Here is a 25,394-nt window from a genome sequence, read left to right as displayed (position 1 = left end):
CTATTCCAACACTAATTTTATACCAGAAGAAATTTTGAACTACTTGCATAAAATTTTGGGGAAAAATATTAATCGTTTAACTGGATTCGGTATTTTATGGAGAACCAGGGAAATGATTATTTTCTCCTTTTTAGTGCATTTTAATATAAGCGTGGTTTTCAAAAAGTTTTTTTTATATATTTTATTTTCTACTTCTATTGTCGTCGGAAGCAAGTGCATTTACAAAATTTCAGCAAGATTGGACTATGGGAAGAGGTTTAGAATTCAATTACAAGATTTGACGCATACATACAACAACACGGCAAAAATTACGCCTCGTAAACGAAAGAATAGGACTTTTGAGGGCGATAGCGCTCTAGATCGATCTTTTATCTAGCAGTTTTGACTACTGAAGAACCCCATTTTTGTATCATCGAGAAATGAGAACGCGAATCCCGCACCCTTGCAATCCCGGAAAAAGGAGTCTACCCCCTTAATTGCTTTAACTCCGGTGGTGCTAGTCATCGATAGACAGCGGATCTACATGCAAAATAAAAATGTTCTACCTGGATTGCAACAATTTGCATTCAAATGGAAATGTATTTTCCTTCTTAATGTGTTTAACCCTTTATGTCAATAACCCGGTTGATATCCACTTTCAATTTCTCTCTAAAACTTCTCTAATATTTTTGTTAACAAATATCAAAATTATTGTAGATTTTATGTTCTCGAATCATCATAGATTTATCTACATTTGAAACTGTAAAATAGAATATCGTTAAATATCTTAAAAAATTCTGGTTATTCACATAAGGATTAATAGATTGAAAATAATAATTCTAATGTTTTTACTTTCCCAAATTACACCGCCACAGTTTCGTCATCAACGCATAAAATCTGCTGTCCAGTCATCAAAGTAAGATTGGATCAGAGTGGAAGCGATTCGCACAAAAGTGAATACAGAAGGAAATATTGTAAGAGGCAAGAAGCCAAAGTGTCGTCTACCTGCGTTCTGTGTAAGCAAGCAGCTCTCTTTCCCTCTGTTTCGCGCGCGCAACATCCCCGGCATTCTTCGAACGAAATCCGAGAGACGTTGGCCAAGCTTTCCCACATAAACCAATGGGGGAGGCGACGAGAGGGTGGAGATCCGTACGAGAAACGATACAATGAAGAGTTTCGACCGCTGTTGTGGGATCTACGTCGAGAGCAAAGCAAGAAGCGTCTGTCAACACGGGAACGAAGACAGAATGGGGAGCGACGAGGACGAGGAGGCGAATCGTCGCGTGGGATTGCGTAGGATTAAACGTCGAGTAGCTAAGGGGTAGCAATCCACTGTCAACCACGAACACGCTCGCGCGTTCGTTTCTTTTCGGCCACACCTGTGCGCGATGAGCTCTAAGCCTGCGATGAATGAACACACTCGTGCTCGTTCGTTCATGGTCGAGTGGGATATTCGGTGAATCGTCTCGCATAGGCGTATCTCCTATTCCTAAACCTCCCATAGTCTCCCAAACCTATCTCACAGTTCTTCCCAGTCGACTGTCGTTCAAATTTTCGACCGCATATGTGCGTGCAATTTGGAAAATAATTTTATCTTGAATTCTTCGAGATGTGCAACTAAACTAGACTTGAAGCAGAATATGCAATTTGGAATATTATTTTACCTCGGATTTTTCCAAATGTGCAACTAAATCAGACTCTCGAAGCAGAACATGCAATTCAGAAAATAATTTTACCTTGGGTTTTCTAAAATGTGTAATTAGACTAGTCTCGAAGCTGAACGTTCAATTTGGAAAATAATTTTAAACTAAACTCTAAGCATAATTCTTAGCAAATTAATATCGGTAATAGAGATCTCGGCGATTATTTTTCTTCCTGAAAATACAAGATAGACTTAGAAAAAAGATAAGGGTCCAAGCAGGGGTTGTAAAATATTGATAGGGTACGTAACCTTCAATTAATTCCTAATAAATTAATGTAGGTAATAGCTGAGCAATTAATTCTTTTTTCTGAAAATACATGATAGACCCAGGAGCAATTCAACATTTCCATACATGAAAATAGATAAGGGTCCGAGCAGGGGTTGTAAAATAATTGATAGGAGACGCAACCTTCCACGAGCGAAATCAGTAATCGGTGAACAAATAGATCTTACAAGAACAGAAATAATTCTTATTAAATTAATGTCATGAATAATTCTTTTTGAGTTAATGTAATAAAATACATGATTGACCTAGAACAGTCCAACTTGCTCCTATTTGAACAATGTCCAAGCAAGGGTTATAAAATAATGATAGGAGACGCGCAACCTTCAACGAGCGAAATCAGTGATCGGTGAACAAATTGATCTTACAAGAACAGAAATAATTCTTATTAAATTAATGTCATAAATAATTCTTTCTAAATTAATGTAATAAAATACATGATTGACCTAGAACAGTCCAACTTGTCTTGAACAATGTCCAAGCAAGGGTTATAAAATAATGATAGGAGACGCAACCTTCAACGAGCGAAATCAGCGATCGGTGAACGAATTGATCTTACGGGAACAGAAGGTGTCCCGTGACACGCTCGGAGGTGCACAAAGACACACAAAGAAGATTTCGAGAGGGGGTGCGCTGAATGGTCGAGAGTCCCGGATTTAAAATCCGTCCCTCCCCACTTAAAATCGCGTTACCGAATGTATCTCTATGGGCTGCTCAGCGTGCGAACGGATTAAATACCTACGCGAAGTTCCGCGCCCGTTTCCACGATATTCACCGCAGGGTGTTCTTGGGTAACCGCAGATGCGACGCGACGCTTCAAAGTGATGTCGCGACTCGGGGCTGTTACGCGTGTAAACACGACGACGACATCCGCACCGGGAAAGGATAAACAGTGGCGGGCGTGCGTGTTACACGCGTGCACGCGCCGTAGCCGCCTCGCGTTTCTAAGCGGAATGTAATTCGAAATAAAGGGAGTCAAACGATACACGAGGAAAACATTATTTTTTCGCGGTGGCTTTTGAACGTCCGGAATAAAATGTTTAGCTGGACCGAGGACGCCCTCGCCAGTTCAAAGGTTTACGAGGGAAATTTTCAAAAGCTCGTCTCAAACGTGCCCTCTATCAGCGGTTTAATTATTAGACGGCGGATTTTATGCATTTATGACAAAAATTAGTACGTCCAATTTAAAACAGTGAAAAGATTAGACGATTTTTAAAATGTACTATTATTAGGTCGTCCGCGGAAAGTCGTTTTTCTCAAGGAAAAATGAACATTCAGAATAAAATGATCTTTTGCAATTCATCAGGCAAACGTGGCACTCGAAGTGCTAAACGCACAATACATAAGATGAAGGCACAGAAGACAACAATCGCTGCACGAAACAGTAGAATTCCTTGTCAGCAGGATACCATAATCAAAGAAATCAATGATGCCGCCGAGAGGAACTCTCCGGAGCCTTTTTATTCGCGTGTGGAAGCTCGTGCGTGAACTCTTTACCTCGAGTCAACAATTAATTTCTTTTTTCGCAGAAAACAATCGGTTTAAATGGCAAAGGAACGTATTACAAAGCACTTCGAACGGATTTGTTCGAGCGTGAATGGAAAAGTCAAAAGCAGAGGATGTAAAAGAATTTATTTTATAAATTACCAGAAATCGCTTTGAAAGTGTAGCGGCTCCCGATGCTGCGTTTTCAGCTTTTAATAATTTTCCATTGAATTTTCCATCGTTTCACCGTGTCGGGAGTTACGGTAAGATTCGAATAAAATAAAATCTACTCGGAACGATTACAAAAGCGCCGGGCTCTGTCTGCGTTTGCGAGTATTGTTATCATTATGCAAAATATTGTTTACATTACTAAATATGTTGGTGTCTAATCAATTACTACACATTTCAGTATTGAATGAGGTATTATATCAATTTCATATCAACAAAATGAAGAGAATCGTTTAATTTTCAAGTTAAACTAGCTCCGACTGCAAAGGGTTAACTCATAAATATAATCGCTCATCTTGAATGTCGTCCTTCCAGTATAAAATTTAGTTAAAAGATCAAATAACATCGAATAAAAATTAGACGAGTTAAATTATTCTTAAAGGTGTTTTCTAAATTTTCCATATAAGCCCTCATAAAAAAGTTGCAAAGTACAGCTTGTAGTATTTTCTCTGCAACTCCGACAACTCGCAATTTTCCTCAAAAATTTTGATCACCTTTTGTAACAAACCAATTGTCTAACTTCTCGAAAAATTTCAAATCGTATGGTCCAAGATTACAAAGAGTTATCGTTTTTTGGGTAGCTGTATAATGTACACAGCTAAAATGTATCGCGGACATTTGATAAGTCATTTCATAAGATAAATCGTAACATCTAGACATTAGGCTAGACTCGGTAGGGCAAGGTATTCTCGGATCATCGATACCCATACCTTTCCTCTCGCAGGCTTTCCGATTATTTGTTTACGCCGAGTATCGTGGAAAACGGTCGATCAGATATCAGCCTGTGCACACCGGCGATTCGTCTCGGCTCGGACGAATTCCAGCCGGGAACAATGAGCGGAATTATTGGCGTAGTTGTGTAGCACGCGCCGCAAATCAACGTTGACGAGTGTGCATCACCTCGTTGAAGCATGTTCCACGGGTTCGAGCGTGAATGAAATGCTCGAGCCGCGCCACTTCTCGATTCTCGTGGCTCGACAGCGGTCCGCGACGAATCGCACAAAAGTTGACGTCTCCATCTCTCACGATCGCAACGACTATGAACGACGAGTCACGCCCATCGAGATCCTTTTGTCGGACGGTAATGTTGTCGGCTCGAGATTTATTATTCGGACAAGGGTGCCCTCTCATTAGCTACGCTCTGCTCCCGTCGTTTATGGAGATGTCGTTCTGTCGCGTCTCTTGTCCTAACTGATTCCGTAAATATCCACGTGGTTCGATATATCGGAACAATTAAATAATCCAAGAATAATCAAGAATTGAACTGCAATTTCGTTGCTCGACTCGCTTGCGGAAGAATTCGACCAGGATTTCGAGCGAAGACCGATTCCGTAAGTATAATCGCGTGTCGATATATCGGAACAATCGAATAATCCAAGAATAATCAAGAATTGAATTGCAATTTCGTTGCTCGATTGCCTTGCGAAAGAATTCGACGAGGATTTCGAGCGAAGGCCGATTCCGTAAGTATCCGCACGTGTCGATATATCGGAACAATTAAATAATCCAAGAATAATCAAGAATTGAACTGCAATTTCGTTGCTCGACTGCTTTGCGAAAGGATTCGACGAGGATTTCGAGCAAAGGCCGATTCCGTAAGTATAATCGCGTGTCGATATATCGGAACAATCGAATAATCCAAGAATAATCAAGAATTGAACTGCAATTTCGTTGCTCGACTCGCTTGCGGAAGAATTCGACCAGGATTTCGAGCGAAGACCGATTCCGTAAGTATCCACACGGTTCGATATATCGGAACAATCGAATAATCCAAGAATAATCAAGAATTGAACTGGAATTTCGTTGCTCAACTGCCTTGCGAAAGAATTCGACGAGGATTTCGAGCGAAGACGGTTAACGGATCGCAGGAAAATGTCTGGTGTTAATCTATGACCGATCTCTCGCGGTGATCGCAGATGTCCGGTAACGCAATCTACGAGTTCCGAGTTGAGTAATACATGTCGTGATACGTTAGGATACATGCTGGTATCCGTATACATATATCGTCCCCTTGTGTCTGTCGCGTGCATATTTGCGCGGAAAAATATCCGTGGTGTTCGGTTTCGCGAATGTCTGCTGAGTCAGGAACTCGATCATCGATCACTTATTGTTAGCGACCGAACAGGCGTCGTATCGCGACTGCACTTATTTGCTTCGACACCCTTTTCGTCGACACAATTCTGTCATTTCCATAAAAAGTTCTGATGTTGATAGATCGACGCTTTCAATTACACCCGAACAATTGCCCCCGGATTGACGTCGATCGCGACACGAACAATTTACCTGCCTCTCTCGGCTTCTAATACGTGCCAGCTATGAATACAGAGAAAAAAGAAACTTGACGCGAGTCATAAATCTGTCGTCGTTTTACGATGTGCATTTTACACAGTATCAGGGGATAAATTGGGTCTGTTAAGGATCAGTTGTACGATCGTTTTCAGATTTCGCAAGACCGGATGTCCAGTTGGCGTTGAAGGGATGAGAGCGCAGCTGTCAACGATCCAACGATGAGAAAAGGGTCGAGAAGAGGAATTCCAAGGTTCCCGTAAACGATGCCAGTGATTTCGAGAAGCAAAGAGCCGGAGCCGGTGACACCGAGAGCCACCCAGAAGTGTAACGTTACCCGATGAACGCGAAGAACGTCCATCGCCTTACGGCGAAGGTAAAGGCGACGTTAAAGGGTCCGGCGTGGCGGTGCGCCACGCAGGCAAATCCTAGACACGCATCATCGTGAAAAATGCGTGGTACGCGTATAAGTATAAGGTGACCCGACGCGACACGACGCGACGGACGACCGGTCACCTGCTGCAGAGGTAACGACACATTACACCAGCGGCAATGCCTTCAAAGAACGCGCGGCAGATGACCGACGTTGGGAAATGGACCACCTCCGAGATGCCGTGGGAATTTTTAGCATACTGTGCCGTTTTTTCGTGGTGTCGCCCACGCGTACAGCCATCAAAAACCATGAATTTTCTACCTAAATTACGACGAAGTGCAGTAGAGTAGAAATTAATTTTCTTCTTTAATATATGCTTCATTGGTTGCGAATTAAATATTAGGTCGTTCGGAATGTAAATTCATTTTTCGTGTACAGATGGCATTGCTTCCATTTGTTATTATTAGACTGCGGATTTTATGCATTTATGACAAAAATCAGTAGGTGCAATTTGACACGGTTGACTAATTAAAAGCATTTGAGAACATTAATTGATTATGCATAGCTTATTAAAATTATAGAAAAAAGGATATCACTTCTATTTGGCTCCTGATCTTTGTAATAGAAGTAAACAATTTTTATTTTGCATAAAGATCCGCAGTCTGGTGATTATAAATCCTGGTATATCTTGACAGCTGACATCTCGAACGTCATTCCCTGCCTCTTCAGGCATTTCTTTTGTCATCGCGTCAAATATGCAAAGTCAAAGTACGTATTTCCATCACATTCTGCTTTTTTATTACCGCAAGGGTAAAAATGCAGTGTACGAAAGAAAAGATGATATGCTCTTTGAGGAGCTAATCATGTGATTACAATTTTTTTCGCGTTTTTCAAGCAAAAAAAGAGGCGTAATTTGCATTATTTGAAACATGTACAAAATGGTGAACGTAAAAATCGGACTTTTTAGCGAGTCGGCGGTCTAGATTGGTCTTTTATGTAACGCTGTTGACTATTGAAAAGCCGCCTTTGCATTATCTTTGCATTATCGAGAAGCGCGAATGCGCATCCCGCACCCTTGCAATCCTGGAAACGAGACTACCCCCTTGAGAGGGAGTCCTACCGTAGTTCACAATTTCGCGAGTGGCCGAAGAATTATGCGGTGGCTGGTGTGGATCCGAGCTGGAGATACAGTCGCGTGTTATCTAAACACCCGGAGGAGAGAAGACGAAGAAACGGATAGGCCGAAGAAGACGGGAGAATTGGAACAGAGAGGAGCAGTGGCCCGGGGAGCGGAGGAGAGGAGGAGCGGAGTAACAGAGAAAAGGAGAAGAGGAGAACTGAGTAGAGGAGAGGCGAAGCCAGCCGACTCGCGTGTGTGAAAGAGAGACGTAACAAAGGGACGACTGGTGGAACGGAGGGTGCGGGTGAGGGCCATGTGGGGGTGGCGGTGGTGGAGATGGCGGTGGTGGCGGTGGTGAGGTAGTCATGACGACCGCAGCGACCAATCATCCGGAAGTAACGCAGCGCGAGATAACTCTGCATCCAATCAGGTTTAAAGCGGGGACGGGGCTGGCCATCCCCCGCAGAAAATCACCCCCGTAACGAAATTTCCACCGTACGAGGGTAGATATACAAAACGACAGACGACTATCTCTCTCTCTCTCCCCCCCCCCTCTTTCTTTCTCTTTCTTTCCCCCGCATTATTTCTATCTCCCTCTCGCTCTCTTTATCGTACTTATCCTCACCGATGCCTCACATAGTACTCTCGAACCGGGGGATAAGCGGAGGTGATGGTTTCTTATCCACCACCCTCCTCCTCCACCTCTACCTCGCCACCTACCCCTTCTCCTTCTTCTTTTCTTTTAATTCATAATCTTGGACCGTCATTGATAACCTGCTGGTCGAAGATAAGAAGACTCCGGTGTGTCATCGGAGAATCCAGAATGGTACTGTTCACTTCGCGGGAAGACTACACCGAAGATTCATGCTGTACAAGGTAAGGACTTTGAACATTTACGAAAAGATTTTTGCACAATGTCAAACATTTAGTCGCCTACGCGACCGTGACCTTCGGTCCTGAATGTTTACACGGAAAACGGTATAATTCCGTGTAACGAAAATGGAGAGGGATGGATCTTCCGGTCAGCGCCTCTTACAAGTGCACTTTCAGCATAAATATTGAGCCCCGAGGGCGTCCAAAGGGCACGGTGTCCTAATACTCGCATAAAGGTGACACATCCCGAGCGTATTTATAATGGGAGAAGGTTTATATCCGTCGTTCTTTTTTTCCCAGTGGAACATTTCTCCGCGCGACGACACCGATAAACTAACAGATATTATGCGTTCGCGAAATACTCGATAAATACAGGCCGGTGACATCCGCCGCGTAAATGCGTCAGGACGCTTCTTATATGGGAAAGATGCGTTTATGGGCTGGCAGCGGGCCGATAAGAAGGCTCATAAAACGAATGGCACCCCATAAGTGTTCGAAGCAACTTCGACGTTACCTTCGACACGATCGGTTGTCGAACGTATACCTCGCATTTGTCACGTTTATCGACTTCACCACCGTGTACACCACGCCACGCCACACCACGCGCTTCCATTGTGACACACTTTGACGCGCAAACGACTCCGCCCGCGTACTTTATGGATTGCGAACGCGAGACCTGGCGAAAAGAAGTAGTCATTAGCCTATTGGCATCTCATTTGCATTCATATCGATATGATTTTCGTTCACCTCGAACGCATTCGATAAACGTCTACTTTGATAAAAGAATTTTAACGCAGAGATTCTTTGTGGGACGGCGTGGTTTTATTGCTCGCTGTTATGGCAACCGATAACTTTGTTCGCGAATGTTACTTCGGAGATCCGGCACGTTCGTAAGCAAAAAAATATCAATTTATCAGGGTCGCGTGATACGGCGAACATTGCAATATGTTGACTACCACGCTACATTTGCTAGAAATCTTATTAGATTAGAGGTCTCGAGCCGCCGCGCCGCGCAATATGGTCGGAGGGTGATCCAAGAAGGGCGAAGAAGAATGGCGCAGGAAAGTTGACAAAATATCGCCGGTTAACATAAGTTAAGCCCGGGCTCCTTTTATCCAGACGTAGATAATACTTTTCGCGGGAACAACAACTTTCAATCAGTGTATTTAGATCTAAATTCAAATTCAACTTGCAGCAATACAGTTTAATGTTTAAATCTACAGTAAGGAGCATAACTGATTCCACACACTTTAAGTCAGAACAACTTTTTCATGAATGAACCAAACGATTCAAATTTCTCTGTAAGGCTAGAAGAATTAGTTTAGTGAATGATGTGTAAAAAATACGTTGAGAAAATGCATTTGGACGGAATTGTGAAAAACAATAGTAATGATTGATTTTTACAGCTTTTTTAGCTGGGCCAATAACGAAAATTCAAAAGATGTCTGGTCAACTGGTAAAATACGCTCTGAAAATTTCATTGAAATCAGTTAATTGATTTGCGAATTATTAACGATCAAAACTGATAAAAATCGCAATTTTTCAAGATTTTCGGCCTTTTTACCACTTTTGATTGTTTATAATTCGTAAACCAATTTCAATGAAATTTTCAGAGCGTATATCATTTATACCAGTTGACAAAACACATTTTTTAAATCTTCGTTATTGGACCAGCTAAAAAAGCTGTAAAAATCAATTTTTAGGATTGTTTTTCACAATTCTGACCAAATGCATTTTTTCAACATATTTTTTACACATCATTTACTAAACTAATTCTTCGAAGTCGTTTGGTCCATTCATATAAAAGTTATTCTGATTTAAAGTGTGTGGAATCAGTTATGCTCCTTACTGTAAATTCAAATTCAACTTTCAATCATGATAAACTAAACTAAATAACAGTTTACGTGGTTATTTAATCGATCTTTTACCACTGTGTCGATTCATGAAATGAGGGACGGATGGGGGTGAATATCCTTTCCCTAGAAATATCTCTCGAAACAAGAAATAAACGACACAGACCACTTTCATAATTACGGGCACGTATAATCGTGAAAATTTGCGGGCGGTTTAAATTAACAGAGACGGTTCCGTTGGAATAATGAATTGAATAAATCCGTTTGTGCTCGGAGATCTATTTTTCAAATCAACCGAGAAGATATTGGGGGTCGGCCTCGCGGAAAATTTTCTTCGGGCAGCTTACCCCTAAAAAAGCCTTCCACGATATCGAATCGCTAATCTACCTCGCGCCTCCTTGATTACGATACACGTCCAGGCGGGTGGAAGGAATAAAGGAAAAAAATTTTTCTCATCATCCAGTCGCGCGCAACTTGCCCTCGCTTTTCCCCCTCGTCCCCCGTTCCCCGTTTTCCCCGGTTTTCACCCCGTTCCACGTTCCAGGTTCCCCGGCCGTCGCCATCCCCGTCCGCCGGTGCTTTCGCCGAGAGTGTGGGTGGATGAATTCCATCGTTATCGAGTCGCACCCCCATTTTACAAACGGGAAAGCTTCTCTCCCGTCCGCAAAATCCCTCGACCGAACGTGCATATTTCCATTTGACACGCCTCAACGATCGCCTAATTTTATTAAAAACCCTCGTAACCTGGTTCTGTTTTTCGTTCTCCGGTCTCCGGGGACAGGAATCTTTTCTTTCGGACGCTCGCGTCGCCGCTGCTGCGGTGCGCGAGACACGTATGCATGCCGATGGAAAAAGGGAGAAGCTGCAGGATCTTCGGGGAAAGCTTGCGCAGCCTGACCGACATCTGAAACAAGAAGAGCAACCCGTTTCAGATAAAACATTGTATAACAGCTCGAGATTGGCTTTGTATCGCGACGAGGAACAAATCGATCGGGGAAAAAGAACAGAGGTATTATCGGTAACTCGTTCCGAATCGATTCGGAAGTCGGTTCGCGTAAAAATGCATCGGTATCGTTGCTGCCGTTTCACGGTAACAGGTTCACCGGTATTTTCCGATGAAACGAGAAAATGCAGGCAGGCAGGCACAGGCAGGTAACCAGCGAGAAGCGACACTCGAGCCGAACGGAAAGCGATCCGGATCGGGAAAAAAAGCGGTGAGCGTTCGCGGGATACCGACTGCCGTGAATCGCGTGCGATCGCTCGCTCGTTAAGAAAGCAGAAATCGTGGAGAACATTAATTCGGATTGGCTGAGCAAGACAGCGTGCACGAAACGGAAATTCAGAGTTAATCGTGTTACATTCAAGGCCTCTCGTGCCGCTCGTGAAAACACAACCCCTTCGATAACAGAAACGACAACAGCTCGTTATGCCTACGCCATATTTGACCCTCTTTCTCCCTCCCTCCCTCCCTCTCTCTTGCCCTCCGTTGGTCCTAATTTTGAAACTCGTCTGCCGCCTTGCCGCGGCAGCTACCTACGTAGGACTTCTGGAGAGGAATCCAGAAGAGAGAAGGCAAGAGAAATGGATAGAGAGGAGCCGTAAACGAGGTCGAGTGTCGACAGCGTATAATTTCGATGACAAGCAAAGGGGTGGTTATATCTCGCCCGTTTCTCTTCTCTCCCCACGCGGACTGCGAGTGGTGAGCCACCCCTGTGATTGTATTAATTCAACCCACCCCCTCTCCCATTTACTTCTCTCCGTTTCCGTCCTTCTCCTGGGTACTATCTCCTCCCTTTTCCTCTGTCTCCGACTTTCTCACTCACTCTCTCTCTCTCTCTTTCTCGGTATGTGTATGTACGTGTTCGTTGTCGTTCCGCGATGGCCCTCGCGTCCTCCCCTCGCTCCTTGTCCCTTGTCCCATGTCCCGTAGTCCCTCGTCCCGCGCCGCAAGCGCGACCCTCCTAAAGCACGACTTCCGGGGGCAAACGAAGCGTGCGAGCGTCGTGTATAATGAAGCGAGCTCGTTCGTTTCCTCGCCGTTGTTCCAGGCGTCGTCACCTTCCTCCCTGCTCTCTCGGACTCCTCTCAAGATTTCTGAATATGCCGAAATTTAAAGGTGCCCGCCCGCTTTCCGACCGTACCGCCGCGTCCTCGCGCCATCGCGCCGCTCTCGTTGTAATTAGGATGATACGTAAAAGTAAATACGTAAAGCCTATTCTATAAAGCTCAATTAATGCTTGGACTCAAATTTTTTGAAATTCCGACATTCGTTTTTCCTTGCAAAAACCGAATTATCCGTGGCCATGGACAATCGTCCCGAGAAACTTAAGAAACTTGGAAAGATGGAACAGATGTTTGGTACATTAGATTATTTGATAAGGGACTGTAGGAAAGTCGAAAGAAGATATGAGGAGATAGAATAAGAGGGTGGAGCTTTGGAAAGAAGAAAGAAAAAGGAGGGAAGTATGTACGAAAGAAATTGTTTATAAACCATCGTTGACGCGACTTTGAAAAAAAAAGCGAGAGTTTGGTTGATTGTTCAGTGAGCCACGGTGGATATCGCTCGGAACGATGTTCAATAGGAACTATGTGACCGGAGTTAAGACCTCCGGAGGAAGGCGGTAACGAGTTCCGAGAAAAAGACGGACACACAGGAGGTTCGCGGTAAGAGAGAAGGAGAGACAGAGGCGAAGGAGGAGGAAGGGGTCAAAGTAGGAGAAAGGAGAAAGGGGTACAAGCCGTTTAGCGATATTTCACGGGGCTCTCGTTCGTAAGGGTTTCCAGCCGCGCACGGTATTACTGGAGGCAGTCTTGCAAACTCGAGATAAGAGAAGACTGGTTCTCCGTTGCCAGCAGTGTGAACGGAAGCTAAGACGCTTCACCTTAGCTTCAACTTCTCGCACGTAAGGCCAGAGAATATACCGAGAAGAAAGCCGCGCAATCTCGAATCCCATGGTCTTGTTCCGTGCGATATAATTAAGTGTCGTTTCCACTGGGAATTACGTAAAAATCCCGTAAAATGGAAATCGAACGACACACCGGCGAGATAACAATCGGCAGAATCGTATTCTGTCAATTTCGTATCCATGAAAAGCTAAAAATTACATAAAATGGAAGAAACGTTCAATTTTCGTGTTAGAATAGCCGCGAGTGCGAAGGGTTAAGCCGGAATCGTCGTGCCTCGTGGCCAAAAACAAAACGCAAATGATTTTGTAACTCGTTAGTTGCTTTGACGAGCGCGGAGCGTCTTTTGAAACCGTTTAAAAGCAACCCATTACAGACGCTCGTAGAACGGATACAGGGAGGCTCGCGCCTCTCGGACAATTAGCGAGCATTTAAGTGCACGTGCACTCGAACCCACGGCTAATCCCTGCGATTTTACGCGAGGGACGGCTCGGCGTTTGTGCCAATTAAAAAGAAAAAGCCTCGGGAGCGTCTCCTGTCGTCGACTCGTTATTTACACCGCAAAAGAGGCGCACGTGCCCGGCCAATCCCGCGCGGTTAATCCTCTCTTAATCACTCGGTTTTGCGCAAACAGGTGCGAGGAGATTGTCGTGTTCGGCCGCGGATCAAATTAGCCCGAACATTATTTTCTGTTCTCGAGCGAAACGAAGAGCGGCAGGGAGGCAACGGAGGCGCGGGCGAAGGAGCTTCGCGCGAATTCAAATGCATTCAAATTTCTCCGATGCTCGCATAGTCTCCGTTGATCACCACCTGTTGGTCAATCCATCGAGACACGACGGACGATCAAACACAACAACTTCGCCCCGAACGAACGAAAAGCGAAAGAGGCTCGATCGCGTTCGACGTTCCCCACCCACCCGGTATATCCTCTGGTAATGAACGCAACCACCTTGAACTGGCAAACGGATGAACGGGCAGCCAGAGCCAGTCTGTACGAACAAGTCCGAGGGAGTGAGAGCGACTAGGGGGGCGACTAAGGGTGGCTAGGGTAGAAAGAAAGAGAGGGGAGAAGGTGGTCGCAGCCGCTGGAAGGGATTGTGTCCTCTCTCCGCGATGGAAGCACCCTTCTGTCCCGCTACCCCGAGCTCTCTTTTTCTCTTCTGCTCTTCTCTGTTCTCTCTTTTCTTGCTCCTCTGGCTTTGGTTCCTTCTCGTCGTGTTCGAGGGACGCTAACTTCGGTGTTTGTATTTGTACGCGCGCGTACACGCGTCCACGCGTTTCAACGTCTGCGTTCGCATATTTTTACGCGTGTTTGTTCCCCGTACACGCACGATAAGTCCGGCCATCGACGGATGAACGCTCTGACGCGATTATGCCTCGATATACCGGCTCATCTTCTTTCTTTCTTCTTTCTAATTTCCAAAAAAAAACAGAGAGACGGAATTTGGTTTTGAAGGGGCTAACAAGTAGAACGCGAAAGGGATCGTTCGTTCGAGTTCCCGGCCGAGAAAGAGAGTCGCTGATAATCTCGGGATCCGATCTACTCAACCGTCCCTTATTAGAACGATGAATACTTGCGCCAAGAGTTCCGTTGCGCCAAGTTACGATGAAACTAGGCTATCTATACTAAATTTCGCGAAAGTAGACTCCGGGAACTTTCGTAATATCTGAGTTCGTGATGGACTGCAATCGGATCGATTGATCGATTCCGCAAAGTTGTTCGGCTTAAAATAGAAGGGGTTCAATCTGTTGCAACCGATCAAACTTCCCGATTGGTTTACCTTGAAAATATGAAAGGGGAACGGGCAGGGAAAACGGAGTTTCGCCGATCTACAAAAGTGGCTAGATGTCGGAAACCAGAAAGTTCTGCCACCTAAAATCGTAGAAACGCGAGCAGGTTGCCGAGGGAGCGGGAAGCGAACGGTAATCGATTATTCGCGAGCAAACAGTCGTCGAAGATCGCGTTTGGGCGGTCGACGGGATTTCCCGATCCAGAAAACCTTGTTGCACCTTGGCAGAGACAGATTTCTTGCGAGGAGGTGCTAATGCGACCGTGCGCGATTTTTCCAGACAATTCAGTGGGTCGGTCTCCTTTTCACGGGCGAGTACAGCCGATTACCGGTACATTACAGCACGAATTTTTCGCGCAACTAATTTCCCGTGAGAAAAAGAGAGAGGGATGAAGAGGAAAGGGGAGAGCGCAGAGAAAGAGAAGAGGAATAACGTCGTCGGATACGCGAACCGATTCCTCGGTTGGTCGGTAGCAGTATTGTGATCCTCTCGCTCGGCTGGACCGAGCTGACCGACTTAGCTGGAACGCGAGTTCAGTTACGGAGATTTTCCCGAGGGATTTAACGCCCCGCGGCTCCTCGTGGATTGGATAAAAGGGATCATCGGCGTGAGCTTTAACCGTGGATCGTGGTTAAGGCCGACGACAAACCGCTTTCTTTTCACTGGCTCCTGACAGGATCAGGCGAGAGACTCTTTGCGTCAGCAGATTGCGAGATCCTCTTTCGAAATGCCATATACCCCGTGCCCCACGCTCTCTCTCTGGCTTCGGGTCAACTCAATATTGACTTTTCATCAAATTTACCGATCGGTCCGCCACCGGAATGTTTTCCCGTATCGTTCGGATTCCTCCGCTGAACGGAAAAAAGCTGAACAGACGTTTCCTCGCGGAATTCGAATGTTGCTTGGCTTCTTCAGCGCCGGAAATCAGTCCGGCGGGAAGTCTGTACCGAGAATAGTTGAAACAGGAGTACCAATCGACATCGGATGCGATGTACTTGATAAATAATTACTTAATAAAATTAATGTACTTAATAAGAAAAAAGAAATGTTCTCTCGAGAGTAACTCGCGATGGTTTTACTCTCAGATGGACTTCTTTTCTTGTTTCTTTCTCACAATATATTCTGTAATACTCTATAATACTCTGCAATGTACATTATGTTGTAATAAGTAGTGGTGGGATCAAGTACCTCGCAAACAGGTTCGAACTTTGATTGATTGAATTCGAACTCTCTATAACTACTTTCGAAACTTTTACAAGTACTTTGGTAAACGGAAATAATACTTGCAAGTATATTCGAATCTTGGTCGAACGGATTCGAAACTTTTATGAATATCGTATCGGAAATTCTCTGATATTTCTAATCATTATCTTTTTTACCTTTAAAATCCATTATGTTGTCCTCTAATGCATAATTCAATTCAACGTGTATAACTATATAATTTCATAATCTATCAGAAATATTATTCTTAAATAGTTACGAATTAATCAAGAAAGTGCATAAAACCTGCTATGCAGTTCTAATTTTCGAGATTCGAGTACTACTTGTGAAAGATTCGATTCCTTTCAACATCGAAGTACTTATAAGTATCTTTTCGAAACTTGTAACTACTCGTTCCGAGGTTCGATATCAGCTTGTACAAAATGAACACTTTTCAAATATAATCATTGAAACATTATTGCTTTTAAGTAGTAATCGAAACCCATGAAATGAAACTTGGTTATTGAAATTGACTCGGATTCGTCAGTACATATTGAACTTGATCCCATCCCTAGTAATAAGTCCCATAAGAGATTTCCTCACAAAAAGAACCGACATCGGAAGATCGATTTTGTCAGTCGGATAAAAATCATTGCCAAGAGGTTGAACAACGTGTGTAGGAAAATAAAAAAGTTGATGGCCTCGTCGGTGCGCGGCACGCGGCTGGTAGCGTTCGCAGAGGGACGATGACGTCCGGATGTCGGATGACATCCCGCGGTGCTAGACTGTGACTAAATCCGCGGTGCCCATGCAGTGTTTACACTCGAGATGATGCCTCCTAATGCTAATACGCGGGCCCGGGCCGGGCCTGGCGGTGCAACGTAGCCCTCGGGTTTCTGGTTTCTTAATGCTCAATCGCAATCCAATGAAAAGTGTATGAATGGCAAGCGATTATCAAGTCGAGCGGGCGCTCTCAATGTGTCCGTCGAGGCGTCCGCGGTAACCCCGCTGCGTTAACCGACGTCGAATCCGGACCAAATGGTACGAATTCTCCTTCCTCTCTTTCTTTCTCTTTCGTGTTCCCTGTCCTCTCTCTCTCCTCTTCATCTCCCTTCCTCCCTCCTGCTCGGCCCCACCTTTCACTCGCTTTTCACCTCATCCGCCGCGCTATTTCTTTCGCTTTTTGCTCTCCTCCATTTTGCAGACGCGACGGATAGGCGAGCACCACCGCTGCGAAACAAATTCGCGAGCGAGCACGTGGTCGAATTTCCAGCTCGCTCGCCGATCATAATCGGGTCAGGGAGCAATCGGTGATCGAGTAATTACCGTTCTCAATAAACGTAAACTGTGATGGAGAACCCCCGTCCGAGTCCCCGTTGTAGTTATCCTATTCTAAAATCCACGAATATTTACCATAACGTAAATATTTTACTTAGAACTAGACAGCCGATCTTTAGGCGAAATAAAAATGTTCTGCACTGATTTTGGGAAGCAGGAATAACAGAAAAATTCATTTCATCCCTTAACGACTTTGTTACGGTCAAAGCAACGTTACAACGTTCGTGAAATTTTCAAATCTTTTACTGTTTTATACTTGACCCGACCAATTTCTTCGTAATTGCATAAAAACATTTTCGATGGGACTGCGAATAACAGAATAATCTCCATCGCCTGTGATTTCTTTAATTTTACGGATATGAAATTGGTATAATTCCTCATGCAATACCTAAATGTTTAGTAAATGATTGAATAACGACGTATTTAATAATCTAAACAATATTTTACATAATGGTACAGCAATTTTTAGTAGCGCCACTCTCTCACAAAGGAAGGATCCCAAGTGTCCGACTTCGATTTTGATAATTTTTTGTGAGATGACGGTATATGGATCCGTAATTATGTATGCAAAATATTAGGTGTAGTTACTCAATAGTTTTAAAGATATAAACAATTAAAGTTTCACACCTTTCGAAGTTCCATTAGCCGTGTAAGCAGATTGCGTGAAAGTTCAATCGTTTATATCTTTGAAACTATTGAGTAACTACACCTAATATTTTGCATACATAATTTGGGATGTACAATGTACCATTATCTCACAAAAAATTATCAAAATCAAAGTCGGTCACACAGTCACCATTCGGTAAACCTTGAAATAACGCTGAAATAACTGTGCAGTTTTGTCCAGTTAGGCTGCAGCCTCTCGGAGCACGGTGCATCGAGCTCCTTCGCGAACAGGAATTTATCGAAGTTGAAAAATCTTCTAAGGTTGTGCGTGCGTTAACAGGAGCAGGGATAATTGAATGATTCTGCGGGGGCGGCGCGTAGCTTGCCCTGGAGCGTAGAGATACGGAATACGGTGCGTTTGACGCCATATACCGTGGAGCTGGCCGCGGTGCAAAACTTGGTTGTGTGCAAAAATATATTTTGGCACGAAACGTTTATCGGGAATCGAGGTTTGCTGAGATGGAAATGAAACCGGAAGTGGAGTGCGAAAGGGAGGGCGCAAAGCCGACGGTTCACGGGCCCAGGTTCGAAAAAAATCGTTCCAATTTCTTGCTAGTGACGTTTTTGCGCGCAACGAGCCTCCAGGGGCGACGTGTTCATCGGTCACGAAGAGCGGGAACCCCGGGGCTGCTCGTTGCTCGCTGTTCGTTGCCGTTCCACCGAGCGGTTCTGTTTACCGACACGCTCGCGCGTACGTTCGTTCGCCACTGAAGGATCGTTTTTCGGAGTCACTGGCTCGAATCGCGTTCTTCTGGTCAATTCCAATGTCCTGGAGGGCACTTGAACATTTTGCACGTGCCACTGTAAAAACCGAGCCCCGATCCGCTCGAATCGCCCGGTCCCCCGAGCTTCGACCAAACCCGATCGAACTGAAAATAACCGAATATAGACATCGAGACGATCCGTAAACGATTCGCCGTAGAAAATCCGACGAACCTCTGTCGATCAATTTCCGCGAGACGATTCTATTTTTTCACTGTACTCTTAAACAACTGTATAATCCCGAACAACGCGCAGTGAAATATTTGGCCGCAGAAGCTCGCGAAGGTCGATTAGAAAATTCTGTCTAGAATATCAAATTTTTGTTTCTCGAGAAAGTTGAATATACATATACAGAAAATTAACGAATACAGTAATCCAGTTCGACTGAGAATAAATGCAATTTATATGTACTAGGTTTTTTGTTATAATAGCAAGAAATAATTTGTATCGAAATAATGTTGATCGTGAATTTTTAAGAAAATGTTTACTCGCCGCGTTTCGGAGAAATATTTTCCGATTACTCGGATTAAGGTCAGGATCCTGCGAACGAATGGTACGCCGGCGTGTAATTTGGGGCCTAAACCACCGATGCATGCCGGTGTTGGAATAATAAACGAACTTCTGATTCGACTGCAGCGGGCTGGATTAAAAATCGTGAGCTATGTCAGATGTCCCGGGTTATTCTTCTGTCGAATTACGCACAGAAACCGATCGAGGACACCCGTTGGGCTCACGTTCCGGAATAATTTAATGACACAACCCTCGAATGCACTCCGTCTCCGCCCCTTGTCACCGCGAGCCGAATTTGGTTAAACGCTTAACAATTAAACAGGAAGCCGGCCGGCGTACCGTTGCTCGACTCGATCGTTTTCCGATTTTTAACGAAACCGAGCAACGTTTTCCGCGTTTCAATTCTTCCCCGAGAGACGTGAGAAATTTTCTATTTTTCCCTTCGCCCGTGAAACTGTGTCGAAATTGTCCGAGATCGCGTCGGACCGTTTCGAACAAATTCTACGAACGGCGGCGGTGTATGCTTCGGAAAAAATCACGGAAAAAGGTGGTCATTAAACGCGACTTTTCTACGCCGGCTCTCCCGTCGTTCCCGATTTCGGCTACATAACGCGCGTTTTGTCTTTCGGAGGCTTTGACAACGACCGTCAAACCCACGGGAATTACGCGTATACGAGTGGAAATGAAAAAAAAAGAGAAAAAAAAAGAAAAAAAGAGGCACAAAATGGTTGGACAGTAAAGAGGCAGAGAAACACAGGGAGAGAGAGTGCGGTGGCGTTGGAACCACAAGAGTGTGAAAATGTTTTGCAATTTCGAAATCAGGCGTGGCCGGCTGTTTGCACCAAAGCGCGTCACCGGAAACTGCCAACCAGTGGGCTGCGGCCGGCAACAACTCTCGCCGCAAAAGCGGATTGTGGTTCCGCCGGGTAACACGCATTAAAAACGCCTCACGCACATGCAAGCTCGCGTCTGCCAAACGGTTTCTCTCTCTCTCTCTCTCTCTCTCTCTCTCTATCTCTCTCTTTGTCTCCCTCTCTCCCACACACTGGTTGCCTGCTTTCCCGTTTTTTAAAGGAAAAAAGGCACCGGGCTTCTCCCTTTCTCTGTTTCCCGCCGCCCCCGACCGGATAAAGTAATTTCTACGCGCCGCAAATGCAGCTCATTCGCGCACGATCTGCTGAAAAAAGAAAAAAACAATACAAATAGGATTAACGCGTTGTAATCCTGTTTTAGCAGCCGCTCTGTTCCCTGGTCAAATTTACTCGCGCGGCTTCCGGGCGCGAGCGTGTACTCGCGCAGATGCCCGCGTCGAACGCCAAATGCCTTTTTAGCTCATCGATTTCGAGGAAGTATGTACAACTTGACGACGCACACTCGGCTGATTCGAAAATTTTAGCGACATTTTCTCATAATCAATTGGAATTATTTTCGAATGTCCACTGACCTCAGAAATGAAAGAATTCATCGAATCAAATGCAAATTGTAGTTGCACACGAAAAATGTTCTTTCTTTTGAGACAATAAAATTTAAACAATTCATTAAAAAAATTATTAGATTGTAAAGAAAGAAATGCAGGATTTTTATTCCTTTGTTTTAATTGCAATTTTATACCAATAAGTATTTATCTTAATTTAATTAATTATATGTCGTTTTGAAGCTTATTTACGCTCTATTTAATTATGCTTTTGATATTTAATGGTATTCAAATTTTTATTAAATTATTTGGCTTTTATTTCGGGATGTCAAAACGCGATTTTCCTATTTTAATATTTTTAAATGGTATTAAATTCTCTGTGAAATATTAATTTGAATACTATACCCCTCAATAATATTAAAATCAATTCTCATAATAATTTAATCTTACTATTAAACAATCTTAAATTTCCTATAAAATTAATTTTCATATTATTGTTCTTATTAAAATAATTATAATAAAATTTTAATGGTTCAAGAGTTACAGTAACATGTCACCTTTTTCTGCTGCGTTCGTATACGTTCTGTAGGCTGATCTTTTTCAGGGCGAACACGATTTTAAGAATCCAATGGAAAAAATTCCGAGACGACGGAAAAGTTCGGAGGAAGTTTCGAGAAGTGGCAACCGGAAGGGTGGTGAAAGAGGGCATCGTCGAATCCCATCGCGGACTCGTTAAAGAGGGCGTTTAAAGAGTAGGAAGATTCTTTGTGCGGGAAACGTAGAGATAACCGAGTGGTAGCACCGCGGACAGACGAAGACACAGTATTATTAACCAGGGAGGAGCGGTGAGCGAAGTACCGAGTACTGACGGAACGGAGGAACGGCCATAGCACGCGACACATCGGCTCGGGCACCAAGGCGAGACGACGGCGACGAGCAGTCGAGTGAAAATCACAGCGGGGAACCAGACACGCGTGTCCCTTTGACGGCCATCTCGTACAGAGGGATGATCCTTTCATCTCGCCGCGCCGCGCCGACAGCATCTTCGCGTCTCTATCCTTATGGTTCGTTTCGCGAATATTTCCATGCGTACCTGTCGAACGAAACTCCCAATCGACCCTCGCGTCATTCTCCCATCAGTTTGTCCTAAATCTTGACAATCACTTTTCCCGGTTGAAATAAAGTAACATTAACCCATACGTGAATAACCAGGTATGTACCTGGGTTCCCACTTTCAATTAATTTTAAACTCTTCCGGGGTTATTTCGCTTTACAAGAATAACTGCAATTGAGTACAATAACAATGTCTGTTAACACTAAATATGCAGATTAGAATCTTTGGAAAATATAATGAATACAAAGACAAGCTTCAACATTTGGTTTCGACCACATTCAACTTCTTTTTAAAACTATTTTACCATTTTCATTGACAGATAGCACGATCATTGTAGACTTTGATGTTTTTCCATGACCAGAGAATTGATTTACATTTGCGGCATGAAAACCGATGCATTGAAACTGTAAATTGCAGCGTCATTGAATATTGCAGAAAATTTTGGTTATTCGCATAAGGGTTAATAACAGAGTTGGGCAAAAATTTAATCAACGATTGACGACTAAATTTCTACTTCAATCGTTAATCGCAATTAACAATTAATCTCCTAGTTTAGTCGTTAATTGCGGTTAACGATGAAGTACTTATTAATCGTTAATTGCGGTTAACGATCGCCGATTTTTCGATGATTTCTTTCTTTAATCAACGATTGACGATTAACTTCATCAAACGATTGAATCAATCGTCGATTTTTCGATGATCTCTTTTTTTAATCGTACACATTAATCAATCAATCATGATTAAAATTTTAATTGATTAATGCCCAACTCTGGTTAATAATCATGATTTAGGTTCTGCGAGAGCCTAGATAAGAGAAAGAGTCTATTTATCCGATGAACGTTATATTATTCGATTTCGAAAAACGTTCCTCGTTTTTCCAAGTTTTTCAAAGGCGTAATCGTTGGCGAAAACGCTCGCGATCGACGGCGTTCGTTCTTAGAAACGGTACGCGCGGCACGTACCCACGATCGGGTGGCCGTGTCGATAATATCGGCAAGCGAAGCGGAAGATATGGCAAGAGAAAAGCGTCGAACAAAAAATGAGTCCGCCACGGCGCGGCGCGGCAGTGACGTCGAGGCAGGGTGTCTCGTGCAAGTTTTCGTGATGCCCCCTGCGGGGGGGCGAGCCTCGACGGGGGCGCCGTTTCTGGACCCTGTAATTTGAAATCTTCTCAGGAAGAACCGGATCGAGGCCCTTCCGCGTCGAAGGGGTCCAAGGCGCAAGGAAAAATAACTGGCACCCCTCACGGCCGCAGCGCCTCCCCCCTTATTCTTCGGCGACAATGCAGCAAACTCCCGAGATATTCACCCTGCAATCAGCCGCGAAGTCAAACGTTCTCAGGAACGTGCAATGGAAATGGGCGTTTACGAGTCGGCCCAGCAATCGAGAATCATTATTAACCCTAGGATGACTTCGGCCCTCGCCTAAGCACAATCCGACGGTAGCCTAATCTGTGTACACTTGTTCGCACCGGCTCGACGGTATTTCGCGTGTACAATTCCTCTCTGTCGAATGCAATGATTATTACCAGACTGCGGATCTTTATGCAAAATAAAAATATTTTCCATTCATTGTGGGAAGCAGGAATTACATAAAATTGCTTAGATGAAAAAAACTTTTAATATACCACGTTTTTAAGACGGACTAAAAAGTATAATTCAAGATAATTCAGATAGTCCTGAAAATTTGTAATTGTGAATTTTCAATTCTATTACTATTACAGTGGGGTAAACCGATGAATTTTGTATCAGAATCAAAGAACTTTCTTTAGAAATGAGATAGAGCGATGATCTTTTCTTTAAATTAATGGAACGAACGAAGATACCAACGTTTTTTAACTTTGAAAATCTGTGTTGGTCTTGTAGAATTACAAGAAAATTGTGGTTCATCGGATAAACGACCACTGCACATTTAACACAGATGTTCAAAGTTAAAAATAATTCGTACAAAATTCATCGGTTTACCCGAGAATGCGGCGCGGCGGCAGCCGAATTGAAATTTGAGGAAATGTCGGCGGGTATTCGGGTATTTGTGAAATTCGTAACGCGTCCGGTAATATTCTCACTTTCAATTGGAATATAACGGGGCGTCGGTTATAATGGGTTAGCGCGAGAGCTCGCGGTTGATCGGATAGAGAGTTTTTGCCGGTCCGACGATTTATTTCCAGCAGGCAACGCGGCGGCATCAATCGATCGCCAGCAAATATACGCACGGTGGCGGTAGTCGTGTAGTAAACCTCGTTATCGCATTATCTCGGACACCGGAGACCTGCACGAGGGAAATCTATTCTATGGGGAACTTGCATTTCACATAGGGACCTCGGCCGATCAGCTCTATTATACCAGCGGAGCATATCGCTTCATGTATCTACGTGCTCCGCTCTGCACGCCTGATACCGATAACATTCATGTACCAATAATTTTGTAATATCGTCTGTTGCGCGCGTGTAGGTACGCGTGTTTGTCGCGACCATGCGGGTTTTATACGAGCACGGCCAGGCTCGCCCGAAATTTCAGCCCGGTTCTGTCCCCGAAGCTTAGCGAATTCTATCGAAACGAAAAAATTCTACTTCTACATTGTGATTATCGTCGTCGAGTTTATCTAAAGAAAAACACGGTGGCGTGTGACAAGTGAAAATAAATCGAAGAAAGAAGGGGACTGGCCTGATCGCGATCGGAGCGACGAAATGGCGGAAGAAGAGCACTCGATTACTACGACGATTGCCCCCGTCCAGCAGAAAGGAAAAGTGGCCGAATTCGAGTAATACCGTCGTCGGCGTCGTGTGACGATTCATCGTCGAGTGTCGAGCATTCGATAAGGCAGCTTTTAAAGTCCTTTAAAAAGCAATACATCGCCGAGGCGACGGAGGGCGAAACAGAGGGAGCTCTCAATAAATATCCCATGGTTCCTGCCCGGCACGTGTCTCCCTTATCCCGCGATCTTAAATACTTGGCTGCGCGTGTCGGTCATCCCGATCATCGCATTAACTCGCACAAATGATCCTGTGTTACAGTCGTTCCTGCGACCTACAGATTTCGGGTCGCGCTGCCTGTTATCACCACCTTGCAAACTAGCCGATATCGCTTTCCATTTTTCGATTCTGACCTTCAGAGGCAACGTTGCTTGGAAATGAACCCCTTGTCATATGTGACGTTCGCTCGAGATAATTCTGTGGTTGTAAGGGAAAACGTTGTAAGAATTTGAGTTTATGCATTGATTGTGTTTTAGAGTACAGGATTCACTTATTTATCAGAGAAGAGTCATGAAAACGCATTCGAAGGGCCCAAAAACAATATGCAACTTTACAATGATTGGACACCGGTAAAATTGCATTATTTTTTTGAGCCTTCCGAATTTATTACCACGCTTATATTATTATTAGCTAGCCGTGTTGTTGTATGCGTCAAATCTTGTAATCGAATTTTAAACCTCTTTCCATAGTCCATCTTGCTGAAATTTTGTATACACACTTGCTTAGTAGAAAATGAAATATATACAAAAAACTTTGTAAAA

At 44.1% G+C, this 25,394-nt stretch overlaps 1 protein-coding gene across 4 annotated transcripts in view; it reads left to right on the top strand.

The window, feature by feature from the left end:
- Positions 1 to 113: 113 nt before the first annotated feature.
- The window catches only part of LOC143213448 (uncharacterized), a 40,377-nt gene continuing 15,096 nt past the window's right edge, over positions 114 to 25,394 (top strand). For 3 of the 4 annotated variants that reach the window (XR_013009971.1, XM_076433315.1, XM_076433317.1), the window contains exons 1-2: positions 114 to 8,332; positions 21,372 to 21,831. Coding sequence is in view for 1 of the 4 variants with exons in the window: in XM_076433316.1 (XP_076289431.1) it covers positions 8,127 to 8,332; positions 21,372 to 21,516 (351 nt within the window). In the remaining 3 variants the exon portion in view is untranslated. Of the gene's footprint in view, positions 8,333 to 21,371; positions 22,114 to 25,394 lie in introns of those variants that run through there. The other variant, XM_076433316.1, reaches the window with a different exon arrangement.

Source organism: Lasioglossum baleicum, chromosome 11 (genome assembly GCF_051020765.1).
Source record: "Lasioglossum baleicum chromosome 11, iyLasBale1, whole genome shotgun sequence".
Taxonomy (NCBI): Eukaryota; Metazoa; Arthropoda; class Insecta; order Hymenoptera; family Halictidae; genus Lasioglossum; species Lasioglossum baleicum.
This window is presented reverse-complemented; position numbering and strand designations above follow the sequence as displayed.